Genomic DNA, 18,504 nt, shown 5'->3' on the forward strand with positions numbered 1-18,504 from the left:
AACCTCCCCGCGCGTTGCAGCGGGGGCGTAGAACTATGCCAAATAACACTAATGTCACACCAACGTCTGTGACTACCAACACTGAGTCGATCCAGGACCCGCGCGTTGCGACGAACTTGTCAAACGAAAAAAAATAAATGTAAAATATTGAACCACACATGCATGTTGCGTCGTGTTAACTTGCATAATTTTGAACGAAACAAAAAAACGTTAAACGACACACGCACGTCGCGCCATCTTAACTCGCAAAATTTAGAAAGAAACGTAAAACAAAAATTGCGAAAGATGAAAAGTATAGGGACCAAAGTTGAAGGTAAAATAATATTGTGAGGTTAAATTGAAAATAATAAACTTTTGAGTTAAAAGTTAAAAAAAATTTATATGGGTTAAAATTGCAAAACATAAAAAGCTTTTGGGTTAAAGTTAAAAAATCAACTTTTTTTTTTTTTTGAAAACCACCCAAAACATGAATTACAACTCCTTATGCAGAAAATTGTTTCTAATTTATGAAATGTAAATATTTTCTTTATACATATTATTAAAATAGTAAAAAAAGAAAAAGAACCATATAACATGTACGCATACTTATAATTTTGTTAGTAATATAACTTAAGATACTAAAATTGGTAGCAATTATATAAATAAAGTATCAAATTATATTTGTAATATTATTTAATACTCATGTTGGTGTAACAAACATGTGTATTCAACTCAAACAATACACGGGATTTTAAAAAACGTAACAGTTTTTTGTTATTAAGTACTGAACATTACATTTACTTAATTTGTGTAGCAAAATGCACGAGATTCTAACATTGTGTGTATATATAACTCGTTCAATTTTAATAAAAACATACAAACAATGGTTGTTGTGACTGCTGAAACTTATGAGAAAGTTGATGATGCAGTTTCTTTAGTCAATGAATTAAAGCTTTCATATTTATAAACTTGGTAAGCATCATACATATTGATCATATACGATACAAAATTTATTTGGGCATTTGAAAAACGTCTAAAATTATCGTTTTATAATTTAAATATTCATTACTAACTATTTGATTATTTTACTCAACCGTACAAAACACGGGGTTATAACCTAGTATACAATACTATACAAGTGTAAAAGATAAATAAATTATAGCAATTCCTATATATTATGGCAAATCTAGTTTAAAACTTGGGGGACAATTAATTAAAAGATAAATAAATTATAACAATTCCTATATTGGTGCTACTACGCAGGCTTATATAATAGAGAGGTTGGATTTTATATTATCAGAAACCCTAGTTTAAAACTTAACTTAAGGGGCAATTAATTAAGAGATAAATACAACTTATTACATTATTTATTAAATTTGTTTGTAGATTCAAAATACCGATAAGGGTCCAAGACTCCACCGGTACCGTTTCGCTTACACTTTTTGATCAAGACGCTTCAAAAATTATAAGAAAACATGCAAAGGATCTGGTTGAAAGACAAGAACAGGTTTCATTCTTTAAACCAATTTTTTTAAAATGTTTTTCATTTAATATTGTGTAACTTCCATACAAAAATTTTGACATTTGTATAACAGTCATCTGAGTTTGAAGAGTACCCGGCTGAGTTTAATGATTTGATTGGAAAAACGTTTGCCTTTCACATCAAAATCTCTTAATATAATATTAATGAGAAGAAAGAGTATTATGGCATTGACAAACTAACCAATGATTCTGACATTCTTTCCAAACTTGAGAAGAAGAGAAAGAATATTGATCAAGTAACTGTTTGTCTTTGTGATATGCCTATTTTGACTTTTTCATGAAGTTATTTCATTTTGTATATTTCTATGAAATCCAATTATTTTGTCATTTCTTTATACTAATGCAGCATGATGAGACCGATTCAATTGGTGGTTCCATGTCGGAAGTACAATCAAACAACACTATTGGTGTGAAGGTAGTATTTAATTAGAAAATTTTATATCATTTTTTATTACAATAGTACAAGTTTTACTAAATTTCGTATCTTTTTTTAGGATATGGTGTCTTGTACTGGGGATAACACCACTCCAGTGTCAAATGCGCACGAAGTTGTTGCAAAGCCATCTTCTTTTGAGCTTAAACGTAATCTTGAAGAGATTTATGATCCTGAAGATGTTTCAGGTTTTTCATCTACTAAAGCACGTGCCGTTGACGATAATAATGATGCCAATGCAGCTGGGAAGTTTAAGTTGTTGGTTCCAAAACGTGAAAAATAATTTCAAGCTTCGTAGTCCATGACCAATTTTTTGTTTTGTTTCGTACTTTGAATATTTTCTATTTGTTGCATTGTTGGTGACTTTTGTTTTTCTCCATTTCTTTTTAGACGATTTGTTGATTGTGCGATGTTTTTAATTGGTCAATGGTTTATTTAATGTGTTTAGTTATGTTTTAATATGAGTTTTCTTTATTTTATTTAATGTGAGATTTCGTTAATTGGGAGTAGGCCGATGCAAAATGAAAGTTCCGGTGTAAATAATTACTTTAAGAATGGAAGAAAGGTAATGAAATATGATATTGCCAGTAACAAAACTTTAACATATTATAACTTTTTTAATCAACAACTGTAATTAAGAAAACAATGAGTGAATAATATGAATGGATTTCTATTTATTAAAATGTATGAGTGAATAATATAAATGGATTTCTATTTATTAAAATGTATTTGATTTTCAGTATGTGCTGGAACTACTTGGGATGAATTGAAGCATATTAGACAGGCTATTGGATTTTTAGTTATTCATTAAAAGCCCAATAAGACTCTGAATGAAATAACAAAAGAGTCTATTTTATAATTCAACATTTTACTTAAAATAATGATGTTTTTCGTAATATTATTTTAAGATTTCGTGTGTGATTTAAGCATACAACAATTATACAGAATTAGCAAGATGTATTGGGATTATAAATAATTCTACATAATAGGTGGCTTAATATTTGAAACCTATATGCAAACACATATTAAAAAAAAAAAAAAAAATTTAAACAATAACCCCTTTCCATATTTATCTCATAGTTAACAAACCTACTTCCCTCTCAAAATTTTTAAACTAAAATTCAAATCATAATCATAAAACAACCTTGGGTACTTCTATCATAGCTTGAACTATTTTTTTTTGCAGGTTATTGTTCTTCTTCATCAACCCCCATTCAACATTTGTGAGAGATTATTTTCTTCTTTTAATGTCCAGGTAAGTAACCTCTGTTTTGATTTGATCTTCTATTTGTTTTGTTTTTCGTTTCATTTGATTTTGATTTGATCACAGAACTTGATACCTACTAGAACTAGCCTTTCTTTATATATCATTAAGCATTGCAGATTAGCATTTTATCAACACTCCAAATCCCATTCAAGAAGTGCATGACTTGATTCATTCTATTATCAATAATGGGCATCACTCATAACTTAACCCCGAAACTTATTGTTTAAGTGGGATGCATACAAATTAGAATGCCTCAATACAAAATTGTGAACTTTATATTTTCCTAATAAGACCGAATTAGTTTTGGTGCTTTAATAACCTCTATTAGTGAGTACATCCCCGTCACGATTCTAATATTAGTAGCTTCCGATTTAAAAGATCCATGGTGTTCATTTACTCGATTTTCTGTTGTAAAACAATTACATACGTAAGACCGTGGGGTATGGTGGGGCTTGGGTTGAGGGCATGAGTTGAGACGTGGAGATCGAGCCCCCCCACCGGTGAGTGACGTGTCCGTGGGGTATGGGCGGGCTTGGGTTGGGGCGTGGCTTGGCAGTTTATTTAAAAAAAAGCGAATAGGAGCCCGCCACATACGATCGCTAGCCCGCCCCACGGCCGGCTTCAAACTCCCGCCCCTTGGGCCACGCCCCAACCCAAGCCCCACCATACCCCATAGTCTAATACAAAACGATTGTCAGAAACGGCATGACGTTCATAGGGTCTTCATTAATACTGAATGTTTATTTCTTTTTTCTCGCTTCCTTTAAGTGGTAGAGAATATCAAGCATGGTAAAAAAAACATAACATACCTATTTCAGTTGCATAAACAACTTGTGGAACCAATATGCCAATACGTCTCTATACATGTAAGGGAAGACGTGCAACTTCCAAGGATTGATCCTGCCCTATCAATCGTTGACCACTATACTTTTTTCCATCTGTATTATCTTTATTGGAACTATATAAACATCAAATAAACAAACCCCAGCCCACGTTGAAGAGTATGTTAATCCAAAAACTGTTAAAGAAACATCCCATTTAATTTATTACATAAAATATATTGTAAAAAAATGTAATATAGTATAAATGTATTAAACATGTCAACCCGACCAGGTTGACACGAACCCGACCCGTTAACCTAAACGGGTACGCGGGTTCAACTTGAAACTAACCCGAACTCGTTTAGACTAAACCTAAGCCATTTTAGGGATGTTGAAGTATTTTGTCTAAACTAATTTGCAAACCCTGTTAACTTATAATTATAATTCTTTTACTTTGTGTTGACAAAATCATTATTTTTTTAAATATTGTCTTTAATTTTCTATGTAAAAGGACATGTCTAAAAGACCAAATGGTGATTCTTCATCTTCATCAAAATCTCCTAACACCCATGGTAATTCTAATGGTAAGTTTTTTAATTAAATTTCTTAACTTAGTTTTAAAGAAGGTTACTGCATGTAATCCGAATTATTTACTAATAATAAACGTTTCGTTTTTTGTAGGTGAACTGTACAGAACCCCATTCTCTAATATTACAAATGGTATGACAAATAATATTGAATTATGATATTCATTATACTCTTACATTTGGTATGTTTATATTACAGTTATTACTCCTGACGTTTTCGCTAAAGATTCTGCAGATAGGCGAAAATTAAGAAAGCTACATTTGGATAGTAGAAAATCTAATACACTGAATAAAACTTCAAAGTCAAACAACAATTTATCATCAGCAAATAATATGCCATCAATTCTTAAATCTCAGCAAAATATAACACCAGATAGATCTCTTACAAATCATCAAATGGAGTTTTCGGAGTATTTATTCAAGTATAAACCATACAACTTCATTGAATGAGATCAACACTGGTATGAACTTTTAAATTATATACAATTGTTATAAAAAAATAAAAATTTATTTCAATGAAATGTATAAAGGTTTATATTGGTTTGTCAGGTATGGTAGTTTGCACTGACAATAATTCTACTCCTACAACTACTCAAGGAGGATATTCTATTTCTTCAAGTATCATCACATCCTCAAATATATCTTCTGGAAATCATCGATCTTCTTTAACAAAGTTGTCAAGCGGAAAGCGAAAGTTGATAAATACTGCACGCAATATAAATCCTGTGCCAATGGTTGACTTGACATCAGAGGTAGAATCTGATGTGCACTTTATTGAGAAAGACCCATTTAAAGGAATCTCTAAAGGTACTTAGCATGCATCATATTTTAAATACATTTATTTCCATTAATCATTTAATTTTATTAATATTATACTTATATATTCTTTCCACAACCTAATTGAACAGATTACTTGGATCATGGTGAGCAGAATGTTATATGTGGAATATGTAAAGCGAGATTGTGGAAAGATGAAGCCGGTAAAGGAAAAATAGAACTTGACAAACTTTGTTATTTGCAATGTTGTGGATATGGCAAGGTTGAGCTTCCTGATTTCAAAGACAGTCAATCCAGCTATCAATGTCTTTTTCGTTGTATGGATGAAAAAAGCAAGCATTTCCTGAAAAACATCCGTCGTTTTAATTCTATGTTCACTTTTACTTCAATGGGTAGGAAGATTGATTCATCTATTAATAAAGGTAATGCTCCATACATATTCAGACTTGGCGGTCAAAATTATCATTCTATGGGAAGTCTTCTTCCCGAAAATGGAGAAAAACCAAAATTTGCTCAGTTGTACATATATCATACTGATAATGAAGTTTCAAATAGACAGACATTATTCAGGTATGCATCTATAAAATTTACTTATGTCTATATTATTAATATTCTATCGTTTCATTAAAATTTACTTATATGTTGACTTTATACATTTTTTTATTAGTCAATCAAGAAACCGTTCAACATCAACATCAGAGACATTAGATACTGAGATTATACAGTATTTAAAGATTATGCTAGATACAAATAATCAGTTGGTGAAAACTTATAGGAGTGTACGAGATTGTTTGAAGGTAAATCCTCATGTTAATCTTAAGCTACGACTAATTGGTAAAAGAGAGAAAGATGGAAGAATATACAATTTACCAACGGCTTCTGAAGTTGCTGCTTTGATTGTTGGAGACATTACTGATTCGTTAGAAAAGCGAGATATTATTGTTGAAACTCAAACCGGTGATCTACAACGTATAAGTGAGCTACATCCTTCATATCTAGCTCTTCAATATCCACTTTTATTTCCGTATGGTGATGATTGTTATCGTGTTGATATTCCTCATAGAGAACTTAGCACTTCAAGCACTAGCAAACGTCCAAATTGTACCATGCGAGAATGGTTTGCATACCGAGTTCAGGATAGGGATAATAATTTCTCATTGATTCTTAATTCACGTAGACTTTTCCAACAATTTTTGGTAGATGCTTACACTATGATTGAAACTGAAAGTCTAAACTTCATACGTTACCAACAGAAGGATCTTAGATGTGAGTCATATGATACTCTTCAAAACTTACAAAAGGAGGGTAAACAAGATATATCAAAAGTTGGACAACAAGTAATACTACCATCTTCTTTTACCGGTGGAGCGCGATACATGATGCAAAACTATCTAGATGCCATGTCCCTGTGTAAGTGGTATGGCTACCCAGATTTTTTCATAACTATTACATGTAATCCTAAATGGCCAGAGGTAAAAAGGTTTCTTAAGGATACGACCATAAATCCGGAAGATAGGCCTGATATATTATGCCGCATATTCAAAATCAAACTTGATTCAATCATCACAGATTTAAAGGAGAAGGCATTATTAGGAACTGTACAAGCAGGTACGCTACTTTCTAAATATAATTTATATTTTTAATATTTAACTACATTTATTATAAAATTATATTTATATTATAAAATTTCTTTCAAATATTCTTATGTATCCTAATTTTTTAATGTAGTTGTTTACACAGTAGAGTTTTAGAAACGTGGTTTACCCCATGCCCATATTTGTTTATTCATGGATGTTAATCATAAGCTCCCCACTGTTGACCATATCGAACCGTTTATTTCTGCTGAAATCCCTGATAAGAAAGAAGATCCAGAACTATATTCTCTTGTGAGTGAATACATGATTCATGGTCCATGTGGCAGTGCTAAACCGAATTGTCCATGTATGGTAGATGGGAAGTGTTCTAAAAACTTTCCCAAGAAATTTGCACCTCACACCTGTATTGATTCAAATGGCTTCCCTGTATACAAAAGAGCAGATTCGGGTAACTATGTTGAAAAGTCGGGTGTTAAGTTAGATAATAGAAGTGTTGTGCCGTATAATAAAACACTGTTGAAGAGATATCAAGCACATATCAATGTAGAATGGTGCAACCAGGCTGGATCAATTAAATATTTATTCAAGTATATTAACAAAGGTCCTGATAGAGCATCGGTGGCTTTTGAAGAAGCTGGAAAACAAGATGAACAAGATTTAGCAAGGGACGAAATAAAGGAGTATTATGATTGCAGATACATTTCCGCATGTGAAGCGTCATGGATAATTTTTGCATATGAGGTTCATTATAGGTATCCTGCGGTTATTAGACTTCCTTTTCATTTACCAGGTCAACATAATGTCGTATATGGCGCAGATGATGATATTGATGATGTTCTCAACAAACAATCAATCTGTTTCTTGGTCTAAGTTTTTAGCCTGGATGAGCCGTAATCAAAATGATGAAAAAGCACGAACACTTAGTTATGTTGAATTCCCTACTAAATATGTTTGGAAACTAAAGGATCGTTGTTGGGAACCACGAAAAATAGGTCGTTCAATTGGTCGAATTCATTCAGTTTCCCCAGCTCTTGGTGAGGCTTATTTTCTGAGGATTCTTCTCAACAAAGTGAAAGGACCAAAATGTTTTGAAGATATTAGAACGGTAAATGGGCAAACACTTCCTACTTTTAGAGATGCATGCTATGCGCTTGGGCTTCTAGACGATGATATGGAATATATCGAGGCAATTAAAGAAGCAAGTATTACAGGTTGTGGTTATTATCTTCGTGCTTTATTTGGAACGATGTTGTTGTCTAATACTCTATCTAGACCAGATTTCGTTTGGGAAAAAACATGGGAATTTTTATCTGATGGAATTCTTCACGCACGCCAAAAAAAGGAACATATGCCAGGTAAACAATTTTGATTTTCAATGATAAAGTATTTAAATTTAAAATTAAAAAAGTAATTATTTTTTTCTTTCTCAACTTTTTTATCACTATTTTTAAACTTAAATTATTCTTTTTGCCTAATTAATGTTTTTCTATATGAAAGATCTTTAATATTTTATTTTGTACATTTTACAGGTTTATCACTTACTGAGGACCAAATAAAAAATAAAAAATTTGACCTTGGGTGAGATTGAGAAATACTTACTACGCAATAACTCTACCCTAAAGAGATTTACATGTATGCCTTATCCGAGTGACGACTCCATAGCTTCAGCAAATAATCGTTTGATCAATGAGGAGCTATCTTATGACAGGACCAATCTAGGTAATGAATTTCAGCCTCTCTTTAATTCATTGACAAATGAACAAAGATGTGTTTTTGATGAAATTATCAAAACTGTCAATGGTAACAAAGGAGGTGTTTTCTTTGTCTATGGATACGGTGGAACGGGTAAAACATTTTTATGGAAGACATTATCAGTTGCATTACGATCTAAAGGTGAGATTGTATTAAATGTTGCATCGAGTGGTATTGCATCTTTGCTATTGTCAGGAGGCCGAACAGCGCATTCTAGATTTCATATTCCTATCAATCTTAACGAAGATTCAATCTGCCACATCAAACCAAACAGTCCTGTTGCTCATTTACTAAAGGAAACAAAATTGATTATATGGGATGAAGCACCGATGGTACATAAACATGCCTTTGAAGCTCTTGATAGAACACTAAAAGACATTTTCAATTGTGATACTTCAAAAAATTCTGAAACACCGTTTGGAGGTAAAGTTATTGTATTTGGTGGTGATTTTAGACAAATCCTTCCTGTTGTTCCGAATGGCAGCATGCAACAAATTGTGAATGCCTCTTTAAGTTCTTCCTATTTGTGGAGTAAATGTAAAGTCTTAAGGTTAACCAAGAACATGAGGCTAACGATTGGAGCAAATACATCTGATATGCAAGAAACAATAAATTTTGCAAAATGGCTGCTGGACATTGGCGAGGGAAAGGTCGGAGGTAACAATGATGGCGAAACAACTATAGACATTCCTGATGATCTTCTAATAAATCACTCATCTGATCCTGTTCAAAATTTAATTGACTTTGTTTACCCGTCAATTCTCCAAAATTTCAAAAATCCAGAATTCTTCCGTGCAATATTAGCACCTAAAAATGAAGTTGTTCAAGAGATTAACGATCGTCTTCTATCACTTTTTCCTGGAGAAGAACAGGAGTACCTTAGCTCGGATAGTATTTGTCCATCAGAACAGTTTAATGATCCAGCACAAGAACGTATATATTCTCCCGATGTTCTTAATGGACTTAAAATATCTGGATTGCCAAATCATAGGTTGGTGTTAAAGGTTGGTGTTCCTGTTATGCTTCTAAGAAATATTGATCAACAAAATGGTTTGTGCAACGGTACCAGATTACAGATCCTAACACTTGGTAAACGCGTAATAGAAGCTGAAATAATATCTGGAGGTACTATCGGTACTCGAACATACATTCCTAGAATTAATATGATACCTTCAGACAAAAAAATTCCCTTCAAGTTTCAGAGAAGGCAATTTCCACTATGTGTATGCTTTGCAATGATTATAAACAAAAGCCAAGGACAATCACTATCTCGAGTTGGTTTGTACTTAAAGCAACCTGTATTCACCCATGGACAATTGTATGTTGCACTTTCGAGAGTAAAGAGTAGAGCCGGAGCAAAACTACTAATTTTAGACAAAGAAGGGAATGTTACAAATCAAACGACAAATGTTGTTTACAAGGAAATTTTCAGAGACTTGTGATTAGTTTTTATTTCTTTTATTTGTAATTTATATTTTTTTGGTTTTTGATTGTTGAATGAAAATGTTGTTTCCTTCTTTGTTATGTTTTCATATTTTTATGTTTTATCCAACTTAATTGTTCAACCCGTGTATCACACGGGTAGATAACCTAGTCCTATATATAAGTACTACTACTACATACACGAACTTCATCCACAATTCCTGTTTTCTCCAACAACAAATCACACAAGAACAACAACGCTACTCTTAGCAATATCGACAGGTATTACTCTCATTCTTCAGCATTTTGCTCTACGTTTCATCGATTCTTATTATTTTATATCCAGATTTTGATGGTATTGATATATAAGCTGTACTGATGCCAAGGCTGCAAGGCATATGTTTACTGGTGATGTTTATGTTGAATTTTGAATGTGTTGTTAGTTATGGATTAGTATCTCTTGACATCTATAATGTTGTTTGATTGATCGATTATTGGTGATGCTTTTGTTTTGTGTTGAGTTAATCAGATTATCGATGCGGATGTAGATTTAATTGATTCTGATTAGTTACATTTGAGATTTCTTGGAGGCTGATATTTAGCGGCCGTATATATTAGTTATCTACTTATCTGTATTAGAATCTCTTGATTATGTATTATGGCGGTTGATCGATAGTTGCATCTTGTTTCGTTATAAAATTCAGTGATTTGCTTGATCATTAGCGTAGGATTAGATATATAATATTCTGCTTGCATGCACCGATTTATAGGTAAAGTTATGATACTTTACTTTAGTTTAATACAGTAAGTTTTGATTAATCATACAAAAATCTGATACTTGCATTGATTTTATTGATTTTGATTAGTTTCTTTTGCCTATATATACATCGCCTGTGTTCTGATGATGTTTAATGGCCGTTTTTTAAAGTGTTTAAATGGTCTATTAGTTATCCGTGGGAGCATCTCTTAAATATATACAATGTCGATTGATTGTTGTTAAGACCTTGGAATTAATACTCGTAATTTGTGTTGTAAGAATTTGCTTAATCGTTTTTGTTTGTGTGTTATGATCTAGCTAAAATTAAGATACATTTGTTTGGTAAATTAGGGATTTAATTCCAGTAAATTTTGACTAATCATACAATAACATGATTTATGAACAGGTTATAACTACTTTAATTTCGGAAAGAAGACAAATACCATATCATGAAGTATAAGAGAGGAAGTACAGTGGAGGTATTTTGCGACAAATCTTGGCGTTGTGCTCGAATAGTTTCTAGCAAAGGACACAACTACACCGTTACGATGTGTATCCTGGTTTTACTAACAAGGATGACGTGGAACACATATCTATAAAATCTATAAGGCGTGTCCTCCTTTGTTTGAAAGTTCAGAATGTTGGGTTCCTGGTGATGTGGCGGAAGTGTTTCACAATCTTTCATGGAAGATGGCAATCGTTTTGAAAGATATCGGTTTGGACCAGTTTATAGTCAGATTAGTTGGATCATTACAAGAGTTTGAAGCAACTAAATCAGAACTCCGTGTGAGGCAATCGTATCAAAATGGTCAATGGGTTGTGACTGGCAAGGTTCCTAGTGATCATAAAGAGGCAAACGGCTCCGAGCTTTTGAAGTATGGTACTCAAGACAACCATTGGTTAATGGCGTCGCGTATTGTTTTCTCTAAAACCCAAAAACGCGCTTCACCCGGCTGTGATTCTCAGGATGAAATGAAGAAAAAACGTGCACGGAAGTTAACAATGTGTGGAAAAGAGGGCAGACATGCCTTGGTGCAGGGAACATCACCTGAAAAGGTGGATGATGTTGAATCCTCAAGTGGTAGTTGTAGCATTAATAGCTATAAACCGTATCATGGTTCTGGCTTTTGTGTTGAAGATATTGAAGATCATGAAAGTGATGCAGAGTCTGTTTGTCAGTGTGGATATCATGAAGAAAGTCAAAGCCAAGGAACTGATGAATCAGGTGATAACAAGGCAGTGGCAGATGAAATTCATAGACTGGAGTTGCATGCCTACCGTTACACCATGGTGTCATTACATGCATCAGGACCCTTAAACTGGGAGAAAGAAACTATGGTAACAAACCTTCGTATATCACTCCATATATCAAATGATGAGCATTTGATTATGTTAAAAAACTTACTTTCTGCTTCTAATAAACAGTCTTATTAGATGATAGGTAAACCTCAAGTTTGTACATTCACTCCTATTGTTATAATGGAACATGTTTAACTTTTTCTTTTTAAACATTGATGTTATATATATATAAATTATAATACGACATGACCTATTTGTATATAAACGTTCACATCTAATGTATGGTTAACATGTTTAGTACATAACACGCCTTTACCCGAATTTGACATTTAAATTGTCTTTTTTTGTTTTCGCCACTTGACATGTTTGTATTATTTTCTTTTTGAATGGCAACACTTACAAACTCCTCCTAAATTACACCAACTAAATCATAACATACTCCTTTACCAAGTGAGGTAGCCCCACATTGACGTTCGTATTATTACGTGAATATTTGAGGGCATATGTAATATAATAGCATTGTATTTTACTTGTGTATCGATATGGCACATGTACTATTTCCTGCTTAAAGTTGTTAAAGTTTATATCGTGTTAAATCTAAAATATTAGAGATCATATCGAAACCAAAAAGTAACAGGTTTACCATATTGAAATTCAAAATAAAATGTAAAAGTAAAAAGATTATTTAAAAAAATTAAAAAGAAAAACAAAGTGTTAAAAGGAAAAAAAGGCACTTCTTAACATAAAATATAAACAGAGTTAGCAAATTGAATAGAACTGGCAACAAAACGTAAACCTACCGAATTAGATAGAATTGGCAACAAAACGTAAACATGAAAGGTCTAGTTGCAAAAAAAAAAAAAAAAAAAAAAAAGAAGAAGAAGAAGCATTCGAGAGAAAAATCTGCTCAAATCTCATAGACGATTTTGACATTTTACTCTTTTTTTCTTTTATGAAAGGTTTAAGCCTAGGTTGTCAAGCGGTCTGTCGTGACTTAATGGCGTGCGCGGAAGTTTCATTATGAAGTCTATAGCTATACTCTCCCATTTCCACATAGGGATCTTGGGTTGGACGAGTAAGCCAGAGGGTATTTGATGCTCGGCCTTGACTTTCGAGCAAGTCAGGCACTTCGAAACATAGAGAGCGATATCTTTCTTCATGCCCGGCCACCAGTACTTGTAGCGAAGGTCCCGGTACATTTTATCGGCACCGAGATGAATAGAATATCGGGATTTGTGGGCTTCGTCCATCAAAATCTGTCGCAAATCGGTCCGCTTGGGGATCCAAATTCGGTCCAGATAATAGAATATCCCATTCGACTTGCTTACTAGCTGGGCTCCATCGTTGAGAATCCTTTCCTTCTTTAGAGTGTGTTCGGTAAAACAAGCATGTTGAGCTTCGCGGATGAGGGTTTCGAGATGATGCTGGGCTGGAATATTTAGCTCTTTTCTGGCTGAAGATATGTTGTAGGCTCCTATGGTCGGTGAAGACCGTACATTTGGTACCATAAAGGTAGTGTCGCCAAATCTTCAGCGCAAAAACAACTGCGCCTAGCTCGAGGTCGTGGGTTGTATAGTTCTTCTCGTGGATCTTGAGCTGACGAGATGCGTAAGCGATATCCTTGTCTCGTTGCATGAGAACACAACCAAGGCCAAGGTTCGAGGCATCACAATAGACGATAAAGTCGTCATTTCCGTGGGTAAAGCGAGTACGAGAGCATTGCAAAGCATATGCTTGAGGGTTTAAAAGGCAGTCTCTTGTTGGGTTTCCCAAACAAAAGGCTTGTCTTTGTGCGTGAGAGAGGTAAGCGGCACGACGATTTTAGAGAATCCTTCGATAAATCGGCGACAATAGCCCGCTAGTTCGAGAAAAGAACGGACTTCAGACGGGTTCTTAGGCGTAACCCAACTCTTAACGGCTTCGATCTTCACGGGGTCGACGTACATACCTTGACTATTAAAAATGTGACCGAGGAATTGAACCTGCTCCAGCCAAAATTCACACATGGAGAACTTGGCTTAGAGTTGGTTCCCCTGGAGTAGCTCGAGAACCAAACGTAGATCCTGCGCGTGTTCGCTTTTCGACTTGGAATAGATCAGGATATCATCTATGAACACGATGACGAAGCGGTCAAGAAACGGTTTACACACGCGATTCATCAGATCCATGAAAACCACAGGTGCGTTGGTTAAACCAAAAGGCATAACAACGAACTCATAGTGGCTGTAACGAGTGCGAAAAGCGGTTTTAGGTATATCCTTAGTGTCGACTCAATTATGTAATGAGATAAATCCATATTTAGTGTTCATTAAGTTTTGTTTTTATTTTGATAGGGAAGGCAGTGCCCGAGGAAGTCGAAATTCATGATGCTATGGTTCCGTTGCTTGAGGAATTTTCTGATATTTTTCCTGTTGAGTTGCCTGATGGATTACCACCTTTGCGTGACATCCAAGATCATATTGATTTGGAGCCTGGGTCACAGTTACCCAATAGACCACATTACAGGATGAGCCCTGATGTGCGTAAAATGCAACATATAAATTACATCAAATGAGGCATAAAACTAACCCTTTTTAAGTACTAATGTTGGAAAAAGAGTGTTTTTGTCTTCCTTTTGTATTTTCAGGATTAAATGAGCTCAAATTAACAAAAGAAACAAAAAGACAGCTAAATCTAACATAAATACAAGAAAAGGAACATAAGTGGATTGCCCCACCCCTCGACAGCATCCTCCCAAGCAAAATAGAGAAGGCAGAAGACTGAACACGCCCCGTGCTCAGCCAGCACGGGGCCGTGCCCAAGAAGCAGCAGAAAAGACAAACCAGTAGAAGCTTCTATTGCCCACCACGGGGCCGTGCCCAGTGAACACGGGGGGCGTGGCGAAAGTACTGCAGGCGCATTAATTGTAATTGCGAATTACAATTAATGAAGAGAGAGAGTGTCAGACAGGCATGGGGCCGTGCCCAGCGGACACCGGGCCGTGCCCAGCCTTCTGTTCAGCCTATAAATAGGAGTGCTTGGTTTCATTGCAACTCATCCCTTGGCACACCACCTCTCTCACACTTCATCCACCACCCACCACCACCATAACACCATCATCCATTGTCCATCATAGAGTGTGTGAGTCGTCTCGGGATCCAAGATTGATCGTAAGAGTTCTTGACAATCAAGGCCATGTTTGCCTAAGTCTCTTACATCACTTGGTGAAGACAAGTGTTTAGTATAATACTTTTTATTTTAATCTTTTGCACTTTTTATTTGGTTTTGTATTAATGACTTTAATAACTAGTTGCTTATGTTGAAGGTGATCTTTCCTTATCGTTTGTCCGTGGTGTCTTGGCATTATTTTACTGTCTATATCAAATAAAAGATTTTCACCATTCATATCTCCACGGTCTATATGGAGGTATGTTGGCTACCTGATCGGGGGTTAAGGGAACGGTTTGGTAAGGGTCTTGCTCTTGTTCAGCGTTTAGAGGTCCTGCAAGGGACCTGGGTCAAATTTAATGGGAGCTCCTTCAATGCCCATAGGTATTGGATGGCGGGGATCCAAACTCTTTGACCCCCTCATAAGTTAACTATTATAAATACTATAACCCGGCTATTTAGGACTGTATCCCTGCTGACTCAGACTACTTAGTCGAGGGTAACGTCACCTCCAAAAGAGGGGCCTACCATAATTTGCATTAATAACTTAATTCATTATCTTTCAATAATTCGACCCTTTAGGATTCTATCCTTGCTGACTCAAACTACTGGGTTGAGGGTAACGTCGCCTTCAAAAGAGGGGCCTACTACAATAACTAAGATAATCTCTTAAACAAGTGCAAAAGTGCGAAAATAATCAAAGGTTATACTAATACACGAGTCGGATCCAAGTGATTCATCTTGTCTATCTGTTTTTATTTTTATTTTATTTTCAGCATTTAGTTAGTTTTTATTTTCTTAGTTTAAAAATCTTTTCTAACATTTTGATTTGATTAGACGTTGAGGATAAACCGGTATTAAAAGCTCTTGTGTCCTTGGACGACCTCGGTATCTTACCAACACTATACTACGTCCACGATGGGTGCACTTGCCCATATGTGTGTTTAGTGTTAGTGAATATCGTGTTTTATAAATTTAAAACTTGGCTAAAAGTGTAAAAAGGGCTTAAAATATACATCTAAAATATATACACACTGACACGCATCAAGTTTTTGGCGCCGTTGCCGGGGACACAAGGATTTTAAGAAAGTTAGGAATCAATGGCCTAATCATATTTTTATTTTTCTTTTTAATATTTTAGGATTTTCTTAGTTTTTCAGCTTCTGCAGAGCTCAGCACGGGCCGTGCCTGGTCGGACACGGGCCGTGCCTGGTCGGACACGGGCCGTGCCTGGTCGGACACGGGCCGTGCCCAGCGTTGTTACTGGCAGTTTTTAGTTTTCCAAGTTACAGAAGGCTGACCACGGGGCCGTGTCGGTGCAACACGGGGCCGTGTCCAACTCTCCAGTAACTAACTGGGATCTGGAAAACAATCACTGTAATTCGTAATTCCGACCACGGGCCGTGTTCACTGAGCACGGGGCCGTGGTGAACCTTCTGACCAGCATTCTTTTTTGTTTTTATTGCAGGACTTGGAACCAGACGCCACCCCTACGTAGTGTATGAGCTCCAGTTCTAATAAGGACATAAAAGAACCTCTAGAAGAACCCGAACGCTTTCTCAGAAAAAGACTAAAAGCCAAAAACCAAGAGAAGGTTTCGGGAAATCCACTTCCAATGGCGGACCAACGTACCCTCATGGATTATCTACGACCCACCGTAGGTAATCTCGGCGCCGCTATCAACGCACCGAATGTAGAAGCTAATAACTTCGAACTTCAGCCGCATTTGATACAGATGCTTCAAAACTCCGCAACCTTTCATGGGCTTGCGGACGAGGATCCCCATCTACATATTACTAATTTCTTAGAAATATGTGATACTTTTCGGATCAATGGAGCATCTAATGACGCCATCCGCCTTCGAATGTTTCCTTTCTCACTAAAAGACCGAGCAAAAGCTTGGCTTAACGCCCTCCCAGCTGGATCGGTAAACACCTGGGATGAACTAGCCCAAAAATTTCTATATAAGTATTTCCCTCCCGCTAAAACGGCTAAATTAATGACTGAAATTAATACATATTCACAAGAGGACGGGGAATCCTTATATGAAACTTGGGAAAGGTTCAAGGAGCTATTGCAAAAGTGTCCACATCACGGCCTTGCAATATGGCAACAAGTATCCACTTTCTATAATGGGTTGTTGCCACACACAAGGCAGACACTTGACTCTAGCTCCGGGGGACTAGGTAATCGCCGCCCGCATAAAATTTATAACCAAATTGAGGAAATTGCTCAAACCAATTTTCAATGGCACACTCCCCGAGGCAATAAATCTATTGCCCCGGGCGCCCATAAGGTTGATGAAAGCACTTCTTTACAAACCCAAATCGAGGCCCTTTCTTCGAAAATAAAAAAATTGGAAATGACAAAAACAGTCTCGGTTATGGCTTGTGAAGGGTGTGGTGGGCCACATGAAAATTGGAGTTGTATGAAAGAAACAGACGATCAACAAGAGTCGGTAAGCTACATTGATAATAGACCTAGGCCTTCGGGTCCTCCAACGGGCACCTACAACCAAGGATGGCGAAATCACCCTAACCTTGGTTGGAGAGAACCCGACAATAGTAGTAACCAACAAAACCAACGAACAAACTTTCAACAACCAAGAAATGAGTCACAAAATTTCTCTCAACAACAAGGTGGACGAGAGAGGCTTGAGGATACTATATCTCGTCTCATCTCCGACACTGAAAAGAAAAACTCAGAAAGGTTTCTACAATTAGAATCAAATTTTAGAAATCAACAAGCTAGTATTCAAAACATAGAAAAACAATTAAGTCAACTAGCCCAAAATTTTTCCGAGAGACCACAAGGCGCATTACCAAGCAATACCGAAACAAACCCAAAAGCGCAAGTTCATCTCATCACATTACGAAGCAGCACCGTGGGGCCTACGGAAGTGCCACCGCCGACAGAGGAGACTATACCACCGCCTCTACAAGAGAAGGATTCCCCTCCATCATCAGAGCCTACCAAGGCTCCTCGAGTTCCGTACCCCGGTAGGTTAATTCGTCAAAAGACCAATTAGCAATTCGCAAAATTCGAAAGTCTACTAAAACAATTGCATGTCAACATTCCTTTTATTGATGTCCTAACCCAAATGCCTAAATATTCTAAGTTCATGAG

At 35.8% G+C, this 18,504-nt stretch overlaps 3 protein-coding genes, 1 long non-coding RNA gene and 1 other non-coding gene across 6 annotated transcripts; 4 read left to right on the plus strand and 1 right to left on the minus strand.

Annotated features, from left to right (window-relative positions):
* The first annotated feature begins 1,369 nt into the window (after positions 1-1,369).
* Positions 1,370-2,413, plus strand: LOC110927527. 2 transcript variants are annotated; one of them, XR_002585695.1, is made up of 4 exons: positions 1,370-1,486; positions 1,575-1,757; positions 1,868-1,936; positions 2,016-2,413. It is a non-coding gene; the product is annotated as an uncharacterized LOC110927527 (long non-coding RNA). The 2 variants fall into 2 exon arrangements; XR_004888220.1 differs by having other exon boundaries at positions 1,370-1,757.
* Positions 2,414-5,180: 2,767 nt separating this feature from the next.
* On the plus strand, positions 5,181-7,157 carry LOC110931193. Its single transcript, XM_022174598.1, has 4 exons — positions 5,181-5,436; positions 5,538-5,976; positions 6,074-7,014; positions 7,135-7,157. Exons 1-4 carry the CDS (start codon positions 5,181-5,183, stop codon positions 7,155-7,157), a joined length of 1,659 nt encoding a protein of 552 aa, XP_022030290.1.
* Positions 7,158-8,635: 1,478 nt separating this feature from the next.
* Positions 8,636-10,195, plus strand: LOC110931194 (ATP-dependent DNA helicase PIF1-like). Its single transcript, XM_022174599.1, has one exon. It carries the CDS (start codon positions 8,636-8,638, stop codon positions 10,193-10,195), a length of 1,560 nt encoding a protein of 519 aa, XP_022030291.1.
* A 1,427-nt stretch (positions 10,196-11,622) lies between these two features.
* LOC110931195 lies at positions 11,623-12,366 on the plus strand. The gene has a single exon (XM_022174600.1). It carries the CDS (start codon positions 11,623-11,625, stop codon positions 12,364-12,366), a length of 744 nt encoding a protein of 247 aa, XP_022030292.1.
* Positions 12,367-17,371: 5,005 nt separating this feature from the next.
* Positions 17,372-17,478, minus strand: LOC118490914. Its single transcript, XR_004890139.1, has one exon. It is a non-coding gene; the product is annotated as a small nucleolar RNA R71 (small nucleolar RNA).
* Between the last annotated feature and the right edge of the window lie 1,026 nt (positions 17,479-18,504).

This window comes from Helianthus annuus, chromosome 3 (genome assembly GCF_002127325.2).
Source record: "Helianthus annuus cultivar XRQ/B chromosome 3, HanXRQr2.0-SUNRISE, whole genome shotgun sequence".
Taxonomy (NCBI): domain Eukaryota; kingdom Viridiplantae; phylum Streptophyta; class Magnoliopsida; order Asterales; family Asteraceae; genus Helianthus; species Helianthus annuus.